The sequence below is a fragment of the Lissotriton helveticus genome, chromosome 9 (genome assembly GCF_964261635.1).
Source record: "Lissotriton helveticus chromosome 9, aLisHel1.1, whole genome shotgun sequence".
Lineage (NCBI taxonomy): Eukaryota > Metazoa > Chordata > Amphibia > Caudata > Salamandridae > Lissotriton > Lissotriton helveticus.
The window spans coordinates 434,102,591-434,118,605 of record NC_136070.1 but is presented as its reverse complement, the minus strand read 5'-3'; the positions used below and the strand labels follow the sequence as shown (position 1 = coordinate 434,118,605).

General features: G+C 42.9%; 1 protein-coding gene and 1 pseudogene across 2 annotated transcripts in view; both read right to left on the bottom strand.

Annotated features, from left to right (window-relative positions):
* EXOC3L4 (exocyst complex component 3 like 4) overlaps positions 1 to 16,015 on the bottom strand; it is a 482,394-nt gene that overhangs the window by 122,828 nt on the left and 343,551 nt on the right. For both annotated transcript variants that reach the window (XM_078660229.1, XM_078660230.1), the window contains exon 9: positions 9,702 to 9,824. In XM_078660229.1, coding sequence (XP_078516355.1) covers positions 9,702 to 9,824 — 123 coding nt within the window. The remainder of the gene's footprint in view (positions 1 to 9,701; positions 9,825 to 16,015) is intronic.
* Positions 5,689 to 6,371, bottom strand: LOC144781401 (dynactin subunit 5 pseudogene; annotated as a pseudogene).

The window sequence follows — 16,015 nt, the reverse complement described above, 5'->3', positions numbered from 1 at the left end:
AAGCTGCGGAAGGGTGACGGTGGCAGAGTCCCCATTCCGCTTTGCTTGCTGAAGGTAACACGAATGTGCCCTGTGCTGTATTGAGAACTACTGCATGTGAGAGAATTGAACTACCTGCTATTTTAAACCTCATTGTTGACTTAATAACGATGTTGCTCTGTTGATTTAAAAACGAAACTTTTATCTTGATTGCTAATTTTTAAAAACTTAAAAACTCATTCACTCACTTAATCAGCACGCACTGCTAAAACGCCACATTCTCTGGATTGGCGCTATTTGTACCACCTTTCCTATCCTGATTACAAGGGGAAGGAAACACTCACTGTTGGTAAAGGAAGCCTGTGCTCGTCTTTCACTCCTGCCCGCCCCGGTCCGACGTGGTAGCCAATACCGTTGCGCGGAGGGCGGGTCAGGGAGAGCCAGGCACTTCCTGCGGGGGCACTTCCTGAGCGGTTAGCGCTCTAGTGGATGCCTTTTGCTGGCCTATTTAGGCGGAGCCCAGTCATCTGCAAGCTGCGGAAGGGTGACGGTGGCAGAGTCCCCGTTCCGCTTTGCTTGCTGAAGGTAACACGAATGTGCCCTGTGCTGTATTGAGAACTACTGCATGTGAGAGAATTGAACTACCTGCTATTTTAAACCTCATTGTTGACTTAATAACGATGTTGCTCTGTTGATTTAAAAACGAAACTTTTATCTTGATTGCTCATTTTTAAAAACTTAAAAACTCACTCACTCACTTAATCAGCACACACTTCTAAAACGCCACATTGTCTGGATTGGCGCTATTTGTACCACCTTTCCTATCCTGATTACAAGGGGGAGGAAACACTCACTGTTGGTAAAGGAAGCCTGTGCTCGTCTTTCACTCCTGCCCGCCCCGGTCCGACGCGGTAGCCAATACCGTTGCGCGGAGGGCGGGTCAGGGAGAGCCAGGCACTTCCTGCGGGGGCACTTCCTGAGCGGTTAGCGCTCTAGTGGATGCCTTTTGCTGGCCTATTTAGCCATCGCCCCCTACAAGCGCGCAGCGATCGCGCGCAGCGTCGACAAAGCGTCGCCGAAGACCAGCCAAAGAGCTGCCCATCTGGGCCCGTCCGCGACAGTACGTGGCATAAGGGCAATGGGCTCAACCCCTGCGGACCATGACATCCCAGGTATGAGAAATATCACATACCCCGCCCAATTCCTCCTAGATTTACAACCTACTGGAGATTGTGGCACTCGATTACCTTGTCAGATTCTTGAGGGCTGTTTTTCTTGTCTAAAATGTCGCTACCAATCATTAGTAGTAAGGAACAGTACAAATGGAACCGCTCCAAATATATCAATTCCAGAGGGACTAAAATGTTTTCTCATGAATGTTCGGTCTCTCCCTAAACATCAGTTACAGGTACGGGATCTTGTCTACACCATGCAGCCTGACATTTGTTTTTTAACCGAAACATGGATGAAACCCCATACGGTTACAGCAATCACACTTGGGGTTCCATCAGGCTACAAGATTCTACACTTTGACCGAATTAATAAAACAGGTGGTGGCTTAGCCATCATATATAAAGACATACTAAATGTAACAATATTAGAACAAAGGTCCAGTCCTCAATTGGAAATAATGATCTTCAAGCTCAGCTCGGCTGGCCACACCTCCTGGAAAGGCGCATTAGCGTACCGCCCACCAGGATCCAATCCGGACTTTGCCCTCTCTCTTCTGGAGTTACTAGCTCCACATTTTAAAGCCAGGGAGGATTTTATCCTCCTTGGAGATTTTAATGTACACATGGACAATCTGACACACCCCGAAACTATCTCACTAACTGCAGACTTTTCTAACCTGGGGTTAAAGGCCATAAATAGTGGTGCTACCCACACAGGTGGTCACACTCTGGATTCACTATTCTCTAGTTGCACTAAAATAAGATGCCTACCTGCTAAAGAAATCAATTGGTCAGATCATTTTTTGATAGAGTTTCTTCTGCTGGGCCCAACTAAATCCTTGCACAAGGCGCCACTCCCGCCAATTCTGCGCCGTCAATGGCACAAAATATCGGTGGAAAAACTGCGGGAATATTGGATACTACCCACATTCACAAATGAAGACTCAGCAGACATCGCATTAGAAAAATTCAATAACTCACTTAAGCTAGCTATCGACACCCTGGCCCCACTAAAACTCCATAAGCAATACCTTCCCACCAAGCAAGAAAAATGGTATACCCAAGACCTTAGAACAGAGAAGCAGAAATGTAGGCGACTAGAAAAAGCATGGAGGAAACTGAAAACTGAGGAGAAAAAGAAAATTCACCAAGAGGCCCAGTCAACCTATTATAAAATCGTAAGGCAAGCTAGGAAAAATAGTCTCACCCTACAACTAGCAGAGGCAGGTAACTGTCCAAGGGAGCTGTTTAAAATACTGCAGAACTTTGTTAAACCCACAGCCTGTGAGAGCCCTGATGAATTCTCCCAAACACTTTGTGATGAGATCTCAATGTTCCTTGAGGACAAAATTAATCTCATTTATAGTAACATTTCGGTCTCTAGTGGTGCAGGAACCACGGTCTCCCTCCCTAATGACTTACCCACTCAGAATAAAAACCCACTACTGACCTTTCCATTAGTCAGTGACTTAGACCTGCCACCTCTCATTAGCCACATAAAATCTGGGTCCCCCAATGACCTCCTCCCTGCAAAAATGGTTGCCCCTCTGATCTCCCTCTTAGGACCCCCCATTCAGTCAGTGATGAACATCTCATTGACAGAAGAGCAAGTCCCAATGAAGTGGAAAATAGCGGTGGTGAACCCAATAGGGAAAAAAGCGGCCTCCCCATGTACTGATCTTTCAAATCTTTGGCCCATCTCCCTCCTGCCGCACATCGGTAAGATGACTGAGAAGCACGTGAATACCCATTTATCTAATTATATCGAGGCAACGGAAGGCCTGGACCACTCACAATCTGGGTTCAGGCCCAACCACAGCACCGAATCAGCCCTCCTAGCAGTGACCAACAACATCAGGATGACACTGGACGGTGGAGAGTCAATGATTTTGGTGCTGTTGGATTTATCCGCTGCCTTTGATACGGTTTCACACGAAGTGCTTCTCGGTCGTCTGAAAGATGTGGGATTGGGGGGTGTAGCTCTGTCCTGGATGGAAAGTTTTCTCTCAGGCCGCTCTCAAGAAGTCAGGTTGGGCTCCCATAAATCCATCTCTAGGGAGCTCACCAGGGGAGTGCCACAGGGCTCATGCCTAAGCCCCACATATTTAATGTGTACGTGGCCCCCCTGGCTGACCTAGTGAGATCCTTTGGGTTCACCCCGGTGTCATACGCCGACGACACCCAACTTCTGTTCCCTTTTAAAACTTTCACACCTGCTCTAAAAAAAATCTTTTGCAGATGGAATTAGGGCAGTGTCAGAGTGGATGGCCAAGAATTGCCTACAGTGTAATGTAGGCAAAACGGAAGTACTGCTGTTCGGGGAGGAAGTGACACTGTGGTCCCCCGAATGGTGGCCCCTAGAATTGGGACCGGTTCCCATCCCTAAACAGACTGTGAAAAACTTGGGAGTGCTACTAGATCAAGCCCTCACATTTAAAGATCATGTTAACCAAGTTGCCGGTACATGTGTTAGGGCCATTGGACTGTTGAGAAGGGTGTTTCCATTTCTACCCGACAGACATAGAAAGACCTTGGTCCAGGCATTAGTCATTAGCAGATTGGACTACTGCAATGGTCTTCTACTATCAACAAATGAAGATCAACTTAATAAACTGCAAATAGTCCAAAACACTGCGGCAAGGCTAGTCCTCAACATTCCACCTAGGACCCCCTCCCGCCCTCTACTGGCCAAACTACACTGGCTCCCAGTGCGGCAACGCATTAAGTTCAAAATCTTATGTACCATCCATAAATGTCTGACAGGTACGGGGCCAATGTACCTAACAAAAGCCTTCCAACCCTATGTCCCAGGACGCTCACTACGCTCCAGCAACCTCCAGCTACTGCAGGTACCCAGAATTAAAAAATCTAGGCAGGGAGGTCGTGCCCTGGCCCACACTGGACCTGTTCTCTGGAACTCTCTACCTCAGACATTAAAACAAATCACCAATCATCTATCCTTCCGAAAAACCCTTAAAACCTATCTCTTCACAAGCAGTTAAACACGTTCCCATCCAATCAGTTCTTCTTAAACATGAATTGGCACTATCTATGTTCCTTCCACTGGCAAAGCGCGGAGATACCCCTTCGGGGGTCTATTCAGGCGCTATACAAGAAAATAAATAAATAAATAAATAAATAAATAGTATTAGTTCACAAGCAGATAGGGGATAGGCTGCGGCACTAATTATGTTAGATATGTCTGCAGTCTTTAATATGGTCTCCCCATTTCTTCTCACTTCCTGCCTAGCCAGGCCTGGTGTTAAAGATACTGCTTTAAGGGCCTGATTCACAAAGGGCCTCCACACTTGAGTTTGAGGCCCCACAGTCATGGGGAAGTCTACACAATCAGGGTAGAATCTCCGCTATGAGAATTCTCGTTGCGTAGATTATTTCATGAGTGCGGAGACTGCCCCATAACTAAGGGGCTCCACCACAAGTGCAGAGGCCCTTTGTGAATCAGACACTGAATGTTTTAAGGTCCGTCCTGACTGACTGAGTACAAACAGTTATCTGTGGGGTATCTCAGGGATTTTCACTAAGTACATTATTTAATCTGTACCTGTCTTCATTGGCTAAGCTGATTCGCTCTTTTGGCTTTCAGGTTTTGTCTTACGAAGATAACACCGATTATTGTTTTCATTACGGAAGATGTGCACTCAATTTTCATCAACTTTAGCAACTGCATGAAGGCAATGTCTGTCTGGATGAAGGATAACAGTCTTAAATTAAATGCAGAAAAGACAGAAGTTTTCATCTATGGCAGTCATCGCTTGGTTTGGAGTAACAATTGGTGGTCAGATGTTCTGGGGGATCCAACCTCCTCGGTCAAATCTGCAAATCTTCATGTGAATAAAATGGTATCTTCATGTTTCAATACAATTAGATCTTTTTTTTTTTTTTTTTTTGAGAGGAAGGGACATCGTTATTTTAGTTAAGTTCGTGAAGTTCTTGGGGAAGAAGACTTAAAAGAGAAAGGCCGCAGGAGCCAATGAAGCAGACAGATTTCTTCTTCCGGAAGGATGACGTCAGTCTGTGACTTCCTTATACTCACAATGGTAGGAATTCTTCGAGTTGTGTCTGATGTGGAAGTAGATTGAAAAGAGGGGTAGTGTTTGCACTATCAGGAGAGGTATGGTGGGTATACTACCACAATATTGCACGAGTTACAAAAATAAAGCTTTCATTACATAGGTATCACCACTAAATCGCAATGTAAGTCTAGAGCGGCAGAGGAGTGGAGAATAGTAAATATATACTTTCCTTCATGATGGAGTGGCAGAAAATGCATGCAATATTTTAGTAAGTCGATATTATCTAACCTATATATAGTGTCTTATAACCTTCCAGAGTACGACCCAGGACCCCGCCTCCCCTCCACATATTGGAATACTCAGGAGAAAGGACCACACTGGATCACTCAGGAGAGGCACCGGACCACACACAGTATCAGTCGCGCAGAGAACTTTTATAAGATCAGTCTGCAGAGGTGGGCTCATATCTGTTCTGCCCTGGTGCTCATTCTGGTCAGGAAAAGTACAGGTTGGACCAGGAAGCGGAATGTGTGTGCCTGAACGGATTCAATCTCTTCTTGAAGCTTAGATGGTCACAATGGCAACTAAATTTGTGTGAGGGGAAGAAACTTCTGGTAGTAGCTCTTGGTAACATCCACCATCAGCTCTTGGGTGCACTCAGGGAGTTCAGTGGTGAAGCGACCTGGGCATCCTGAAAAAACAGTGAATGGAGGGACCACAGTTGCTGGTGGAAGCACAGTGTTGTCTAGAATCTTACAGCAGTCTTTTAAGACACACCTACGGCCAATGACACAGTTCTTTCCGATGTGGACGTAGGAACCAATCTGTGCAGCATTCACAACACAGTCTTCTTCAATAAAAACATGGTCCCCAATATGCAGCGGGAAGAATGCCACCCCCTTGCTGAACTTCTTAAATGGCGGCCGCACAACACTTCGGCTTTTGATAACGCAGTGACGCCCGACTCGTACATTGGCAAGGTCACCCCTGATGATACAGTCATTCATTACGATTGTCTTTCCATTGAGAACAATATTCTGACTTCCACATAGTACAGACTGCCTACTGACTTTATTTCCTGATGCCGTCTCGATGTACTCGCTTTTGTTGTACAACATCTCTCCAAGCTCCATTGTGACTCAGTTGTCAATACGGGTACAGCCCAAAACCTGCCCTGCTGATGCTAAACTGATTTCGGTCCACAAGGGTTTCACTTCTGGGGTCAACAACACAAAAGAAGGACTACTGCCTGTGAGCTCCGCCCCCTGTCACATCTTCAATACAATTAGATCTTTAAGGAAAATGTTTCCTTATATTCCATTAACGGCATGAAAACAGTTGTTCTTGCCATGATTTCTGTAATGTCCTGTATATGAATGTCAATAATTTTTCTTTGAGAAAACTGCAAACTGTCCAAAATGCAGCAGCTTGACTCATCTTGGATATTCCCAAATACTAATCAGTCTCGGGCGAGCTTGCTAAGCTACATTGGCTTCCATTACGGAAGTGAATAATTTTTAAGTCCCTTTGTAACGCTTTAAAGCCCTGCATGGTATGGAACCTCTGTTTATTAGAACACATTTTCAATAGTACTCACTGACAAGGCCACTTCTCTCAGCTAAATATAGTCTTGTGTTGGTTATGAAGTTTTGGCAGCCTAAATGTGGTGGTAGAAATTTTTCAGTAGTCAAAACCTAGCTTTTTTGCTTCTTTGGGACTTAAGGTCCTTTCAGATTGGCTGCTCTTGATCTTCTGTGGTTTCGCGGTTTCCAGTGGGTACATCTCCTTGACGCTTCTTGGTATATGCGCACTTCATAAATTTGTTTTCATTCAAAAAAGAAAGTTAGTGTAACTAACATTCCATAAACTTTGTAGTTTTAGAAAACGTAGTTTAAAAAGTGAAGGAATATAAAAGAGAAAAAGTGAGGTAAATAATCTTCCCTACCAAGGCATCCATAGCATTTAAGATGTTGAAAGTCTGACAACAACATTTCATGTGGCCCAACCTAACAAGATGTGCTAATGCATAACATTCATCAAGAGGTAGAAGAACCATATGTGGAAAGGACAAGGACTGCAACTCTGCTGCTAGGGGTCTCAACATAGTTGAATGTTCATGCCGCTTCAGCAGACCTTCACCAGAAACTGATTATCTAGGGTGATTGGGATCAATGATGTTGTCAAAGACCCAGAGTAGATTTAGGCAAGTTTTAAATAAATTATTACTTTTATGCTTTGTTCCTGCCCAACTCGTAATTGAGAAATTAAGGAACATGATGATTCTATAGTTAAGTCTGTGTGTCTCTTGCAACCAGTCCAGGTGTGGAACCCTACAAGAGCTTGATACCTGATAACGATGAGAGGAAGCACCCCTTTAGTCAAGTTTATGATGGAGATCGTTGTGTGCCTCTTAAGGTTCACTAAAGGTAGAGCCCCAGTGGTCAACTTGATAAACGGCCCTGGTAAGCCCTCAAAGCAAATGTGCGTGCATTTGTTCATTTTCTGACCTTTTTTACGTTTCTGAGAATGAATTGCTTGTATCCTCTATTAATCTGTTCTGGGTAGCATAAGACCAGCATTTGTCAATTTATTGTTGCAGCCTATAAACATTTAAAAGTAGCAATAATGCTGAGAGAAGGGATAGTAAAATGAAGTTAGACATTTGATCCAGGTATGACATTGGTGCTTTTAGTGCAGGGGAAAAAAGGAGGGGATGGCAAAAATGGAACAGGTACTGAGCACAAAAATAAATGGAGAATGTTAAATGACAGTAAGGCAATGTGGTTATAACATATTAATGATAGTTTATACACATGTCAAGAATAGCTGAACAGTGTACATTGTGGTGCATGTTGAAGCAAGCCCTATGCCTAATTGGAGATCAGTGTGTCCCTTACTTTTTTTTGTTTGCAAACGTGGCCTGTGGCCATATGAGCCCTTCACATGAGCACAAGTTTAACTACACATTTTATTTAGACATATGGAGATTACGCAACTTTCTCAAAATCACAGGATGGTGAGCCAAGAACAGTCCTCGACCTAGTTCCACAGGCTGAAGGATGACAGCTCTTGGCCTTATGCCACATTTCATAAAAACACAGATTTTAAGAATCTGTGGCAAAGCAGAGTATGGGCCTTGCACATCACACCTTCTCAAAAATGGGGGTTAAGCATAGACAGCTATTTTATCTTCAGCGCAAATTAGCTGCAGTGATTACCAGCCTGATTCATGTACGGGCCGTTTTGCGTGGCCCTAATAGCGAATCATAGCGACTCGCTATTGAGGACACGCAAAACGGCATTCATGTAGGAATTGCTAAATAAATAGCGATTCCTACATGATCTCTATTTGCGAGTAGAAAATTGCTACTCGCAAAAAAAGGAATAACTCCCCATTCATTCCTATGGGCCAAAAGGCCCATAGGAATGAATGGGGAGTATCCCTCATTTGCGAGTAGCAATTTGCTACTCGCAAATCAGATAGCGATTTTAAGGGTGCCAGGGGTGTCCAAAGGACACCCTGTAGCACCCCTAAAATGCACATTTGAACAGGTGTTGCGCACACACATGTCCAAAGGACATGTGTGTGTGCAACATGCAACTTAGAAAAATGCTTTTAAAAGCATTTTTCTGAGTTTTTGCTATTGACCTCTCGGTAAATAGCGGCCCAAAAGTGCAAAATCGCTATTTTTTTTTGTGTCATGAATAGCATTTGAGGAATCTCTATTAGAGATTCCTTAAATGCCATTCTTCGCAAATATACGAATTCTTACATAGCGATTTTTGCATTTGGGATTGTGAATACCAAATGCAAAAATCGCACTCGCAAAGGGCCAGATTCTCAGAATCTGGCCCTTTTGCGAGCACTTTTGGCTACATGAATCAGGCTGCATATACCCACAATTTGCGATACAACAGTCTGTGGGCCTAAAGTTACAGAAAGAATGGATGAAAATGCAATAATTCTGCATATTTACCTCTTCTGAGGTAAGCAAACTCAAAAATGTGCTTAGATGGCGCTTGTACTGTGCACCACATTTGATCTGGTGCAAATTCTGCGGGGGGGGAAGAAATTGCTACCCAGAGCAATTAGGCTTGAGTTATAATTTGGATTGGTGCAAATAGGTGGTTGTTACCGAACAAGGGTTTGAGCATGGAATGTACCTGAGTCATCTGTCTAGATTTGTCCACCCTAATGCACCTGCGTGACCAGCGTCTCACGGTATAGCACTTGGTCTTGATTCCTTTTTTTATTATAGAAGACATTTCCACTTAGCGTGGCATTAAAGTAGAAGCCAATGACGTTGTAAAAATGGAAAAAGCAGCAAGGAAAACATCTCTATTGGAATGAGGAACTTGCCTGTTGCAATTTAAGTGCAGTTCTGCTTTGGTATTTCTCCTTATTGACTCTCTGAGTTTCTTAACTTTTACAGTGAGACACAGTTCTTTCTTTCTACAGACCCAGTGCCACAAATACACCTGTTTCATATTGACTTCAAGCTGTGCGGAAGCTTACCTTCACAGCTGGAAGCCCTAAATGTTGAAGATCTTGGGATAAGAGGCTCACTTCTTCATCCAACTTCTGGAAAGCCTCGTTAGATGACATCCATTTTGTAGTCAGAAGTTTCTGAAACAGTGGCTGGAAAATTATAAGCGTGCAGCATTAGAACCTGGAAAACAATACGCAAATGCAGTCTACTCACAGTGACATGCAGTTACATCATTACATACAAAATGTGAGGATAGCAGCTCTTATTTGCTTGAGAAAGACCATGGGACTCATTCCTCACTTCATCAACACATATTTTTCACTGCCACTATAACATTTCTTTTTTCTCACCATCCAACCATCTTGTTTCGTTGGTAAACATACTACTGCTTGGTGATGGAGGTCGAAACTTCAGTTTTGATGATGAAGGGAACATTTTATATAAAACAATAGTTGAACTTTTAACTCATGCAGTGACCCTCCCTCATTGTTAAGGCCCTTTACATTGTTTGCAACAGAACTACGATTTCCAAACAGAAACAAAGACTCATTTTAACAACCATGGAAGATAGAAGGCTGATTTGACCGATTAGAATTAAAATCTTCAAATATGGAGATTCTCCACAATTTGTCTTCCAGACTTGTTAATCCACTGAGCCATATTACGAGCTATATCAGTAGAGAATACCAGGGGAACATCCTTTACAACGCAACTTTTACCCCGCACTACCATTACAATGCAACCATTACAACGCAAGTCATTACAAAGACTTGCGCTGGAGGGCGCTGTAGAATAGGGAATAGCTTAATTTTCTATCCAACACCTTCTCTACTATCCACGGGGACTGGAGTTGGAATAGTAAATTAAACTATTCCACTATCCAACGCCCCCCAACGCAAGTCGTTGTAACGACTTGCATTGTAAAAACTGCGTTGTAATGGCATGCGTGGTAAAAGCATTCGTTGTGATGTCATACAACCGAGGGGAAAGTCGATAGACGACAAATTAGGTAATATTTATTTATTTAATTATACCTATTCCGTCGGCTGTCGACTTCCCCCCTCCTCACCCCGGCCCGCCTCACAGCGTTTACCTGTGCCAGCCACAGCTGGATTTGTGGTAGATATATGGGTGTGATAAGGAGGTCACTGATTCAAATCCAGACTCAGGCTTTTAAGTATATTAAATGAGATATACATATCAATTGGTAATGTTATGTTAAGTGACATTTGTACAGCACATAATCACCAACGCTCTCTTAGCCCTTATGAGAAAAATTACAGAACCGTACCCGAAGTTACCTATCACGGTGCCTTCTCGCTGATGTCTACACCTACCGCACAACATTAATGATTTTAATAATGATTTCCTTAACCAAGAAAGGCCGTAAACAGCAAGGTCGTTTTCATCAATACTCAGACATTTATGGTGTCGCACCTCTAATATTCTTATCTAATATGTTAAAAGCAGCATTGCCCTCCACCTTCCCACGTATTTCTCTTTTTGGTGATTATCCTATATCCAGTATATCCTTCTACATTTGTATACCTAATCTTCCACCTGTGCCTCTGTGAAGCATTCTCCACGTCCCTCTCCCGTTCAAGCATCCCATTCTCTCCACCTGCACAATAAACAGATCTACGCACCTATCTCTCTTCTCTAGTACTAACATCACCTCACCTCACCTGCACTGCTTTTCCCTCATCCTCAGCCACCCCGTCCTTTTTCATGGGACTCTATGCCAAAGCAGGGTATATGGCGGTTTGAAGGTGAAATCGCCAATACTGAATCTAGAAACGTTATGGATTTTTATTACCTACTGGCGGTCGCCAGTAGGTATATATAGTTAGGATTTTTTTCCTATGGGATTTTTGAAAATTCTATGTCAAATAACTTTGGCGTTTGAGGACGGAATTGGCTAATATTTTCAGGAAAATGGAACATTTTGTTTCTGAGCAGCCCCTGAAAATGTGGGGGGGTTTCGTCAAGGGGGGGCCGAGAAAAAAGGGGGGTCCCAAAACACGTTTTTCCCATGCAATTTTCCATAGGGCGGTTGGCCTCACTTTTAGCTCGAACGGCTGAATGGATTTCCACGAAACTTGGCAAAATTGTAGGGACTGGTAGCCCGATGTGCCTTTGCTAGGTCTCAATATATGTGTTCCAGTGGATTTTGAGAAATTAACGTTCAAAAAAATATATATATATCTGTAAGCGCGCTCCGGGCAGCGCCCCGGTTCGCGTACCTGACGCGTAACGGAACTTCGCGAAGCGAAGCTGATTGGCTCTCAACATTCTAAACAGTCCGGAGCGGCCGCCATCTTGTCTCTCGGTAGGATCGAGAGACAAGAGGAGGCCAAAACAAAGGGGTAAATGACTATAAGGGGGCATAGCAGATCCTCCCTGACCCCCTAGGTGTGGAGCGCCCGGTACGCGCACCGGGAAGCGGTCCGGGGAGCGTATTATAAGGAAAAAAGAATGATAGACTTTTCAAATATTGTCTTTCACTCCTTATCTATTTTGTTTTTCACAATTATACCCTCTTCCATCTTTTCTTCGATAAATAGATCTATTAAACAGTATCTCTGTGTTACTCCCTCTAGCTGTCTTTCTTTTAACATTACTCTCTGTTTCCTTCCCTTATACTTACTCTTCTTTTTTTTTTTCAAATTTTTTTTTCTGGTTCGCTTCCGGTTCGCGTACCGGCGCGCGAACCGGGAAGCGAATCAAAAGAAATAGAGGTTGCCAGAGTGCTAAACATTCTAGCAAATTTTTATAAAGGGGAGGTAGTTCTGAAAAGAACTTTTTTTTACTTATTTTTGTTGTTTTATATTTTTTTATTATTTTTCTGAACTTTTTTTACTTTTTTTGTATTTTTTGAACAATTTTAATTTTTTTTTGTTTTTTTTGAGGGGGAACAACGAAAAACAGGCATTAGAAGGGGCTCAACAGGAGCAAAACTATATATATTTTTTTGGGGGCGTTTTGAGCACTTGTGGTTTTCAAATGCTCTGTTTATCAAATTGATACTCATATTTGCACATGAGAGTAGGTCACCACAATAAAGGCACACTATCTTCATGTGCACAAAATTCTGTTGGATGTTTGGGACCGTTTCCCTCGCCTCTGGTCCCGACAGAGTTACCTGTGCCGATGTACTGGCCTCAGGAGTTGGTGGGTTGTCTTGGAGGTGACGCATCTCTGCAACGCTGTAATTCAGTGGATGCCACCTCTGCATATGACGGTGCATAGTATAGTTACCATAACTATACTTTTTGTCTGTACCTCTAGATAAAACATCTTTACAAACGAGGCATGTCACATGTCGGGCATTCACTTTTTTTTGGCCTCGAGGAAAAGAATAAAACTGCCAAATAAAACTGTCTTTGTGGTGGGATTTCCGGGGCTCTTCACGTAAGAACTGCCTCCTCTCTACTTCCTCTTCCTCTTCTTCTTCCTCTTCCTCCTCTGGGTTGGGAAGGAACTGTGGAGGTGGTCCTTCCTTCCTAGGTGGTTGTGGTGGTGGTGGGGGTCCACCAGCTGCAGCTACTACAGATGCCATTATTTTAATAAGCAAAAACAGGTCTTCCTCTCACAAAGATGAAAGTCAGAGTGAGGAAAGAAGGTGGGGGCTTTCATCATTTGGGAAAAAAAAATGTTCTAAACCAATGAAAAGTGTTATTTTTATGTCACATGACCTAGCCTTACATGATTAGGAAACCAAAAGTGAAATGAACCAATAGAAAGTTTTATTAACAAGTCACATGACCTGTTACGCTTACATTACGCGCTCCGCGCCGCGCCCCGGATCGCTTCCGGGGAGCTGCGCTTCGCGCCTCGGTTCGCGCTCCAGAGCCCTTCCGGGTGCGCTAACGGGCGCGTCATAAGACTCATTACGCGGCAACGCGATACGTCGCGCTTACGCGACCAGTCACGATGTTGTTTTGTAACGCGGCAGTTGCGCAAACGGAACGTTTACCGGTTCGCGGACCGGGTCGCGGCACTAAATTAAGCTAACGGGAAGCTACCCGGTGCGCGGACCCGTAGCGAAACAAAATTTTTTTAAAAAAAATATATATACATAAAAAAATTATATTAAAAACATATAAAATATATTTTTCGATTTAAAGAAGAATACATTTTAAAGCTTTTGATATTTACTATTAAAAAACCATTGAAATTCACTGAAAAAAACATAGGTTATAGACCATATATAGTTAGGAATTAGCATTTACAAAACCTTGAAAATTCACTGAAAAAACCACAGGTTATAGACCATATATAGTTAGGAATTAGCATTTACAAAACCTTATTTTACTCACACAAAACCATTGAAATTCCATATATAGTTAGTTGCACTAACTATATATCGCGCACCCGCAATCCACTGCTGATCATGTCACATATTACATCATTCATGAAGTGACATCACTGATGACATCACTGATGACATCTCAAATGACATCACTGATGACATCACTGATGACATCTCAAATGACATCACTGATGACATCACTGATGACATCTCATTTGACATTACTGATCACATCACTGATGACATCATTAATGTGATAATACGATGAACCTCTTCAGACTCTAATATAACCTTAGTTACACTCAGTGTAAACAGACACTCACAGACTGTCACTTATCCATGAAGTTACACACACACCTAGTCAGTCATGCAAAGAATCAATCACACCTCCATTTTCTCAACTATACAGTTATACACACCTTACTTATTCAAACACATACTAACACATATTTACTCTCTTATACAATCCCGGATACAAGTTCACAATGATCCATACAGCCACTCACACATTCAATGGCTCTTATGCACAGTTATTTATATATGTCAACTCTCACATGTACTGTGTTTTACATATGTACTTACTTTGACATGTAGCACTGAGATATCCATTCACTCACCAATACACTCATGCACACAGTCAACCGCCCATACAGCTGTTTCCACATGCACTTTTGAACCCATACATCTAGTGAATCAACTGCTCACACATCTATGCACAGAGTCATACACCTCCCAGACACCCACACACACGCTCAGTCTCCCATACAAATACATGGGCAACCAATCAATAACCCATATAGTTACTCATATAGCTACTGATGAACACATGCAGCAGTTTACAGAACAACAGATATAATGATGCACAAATTAAGACAGTTTAGTCACTAACCCATGCACTCAGTGAGACACATTTAATCACTCACTCATACAGTCAGTCATGCACCTACTAAATCCTTCATCCAGACACTTATAAATCCACTCATTCTTCAATATGTAAGACATATTTTAACTTTACAGAAACATACAGTCACTGGATGTTGTCATCAGTGATGTCATCAGTGATGTCATTTGAGATGCAAAAACAATAGAGGAGTAACCCCTCGTGGGTAGAGAGAAATATATCTCTCTAACAATGAGCTCAAATGCTCTGGTCAGCACATTTTGCCCCAACCTGTTGCTGGATAATGCATATCCTTATAGAAGACCCCTCACTCACCAACCTGGTTGGTGACATGCTTCATCATCGGGGTCCCACCCCATAGGCCGAGTGCATATAGGGTGTGCTGCGACACCTGATTACAGTGGAGCTGGTTTTGTTTTTTATGTGTTCAAAACTATCAAAACTGTGTTTAAAAAGGGCCAACACTACTCACTTCAAGTATTTTATTCTTGAGTGCTTGAACCCTCGGTAAAATTAAAGTGTGGCACCTTTGCCTAATTAGGAATGCTTTGGTGTCAAAAGTAGTATTTAAAATATATAAAAATAGCAAAAGTGTGCTATGTGAATGTGAATATACAAAACTATTGTTTAAAAAGGTCTACATGTTTCAACCCATACATGGATTCAAAGGTTTTCGTCAGGACCGTGGAGATTTGAACTGGGTGGTCCGCCCGCGCTAAGGAGCGTCCTGCCCTAGTTCAAGGTAGAGACCATAAATAGTGGTCTCGTGAAAAAAGTGCGTTTTTCTTTTTTGAAAAAACCTGTGAAAAGACAGGGAAACAAAGAACAGGAAGGGGTCACACACTGGGGTAGACAAATTGGATTATACCACATATAACACATGCGTTCATGGTCACTAGCACAATCGTAACATCCAAGTGTGGAGTCATGCCAGCATATCAATATCGAGTGTAGAGCATATCTATTGCGTGGTTACAACAGTACTACAGTGATAAGTTGCCGGGTAGTGCCTTTCAATCGAAGGGCAGGCGCCAAAATGAGGGGTGTCGAGATGGTTTTGGCGTCAGGAATATGTGAAAACCAGGGGTCGGTAAATGGGAGGGTGACCTTGTAGCGTGCTGCGGTGT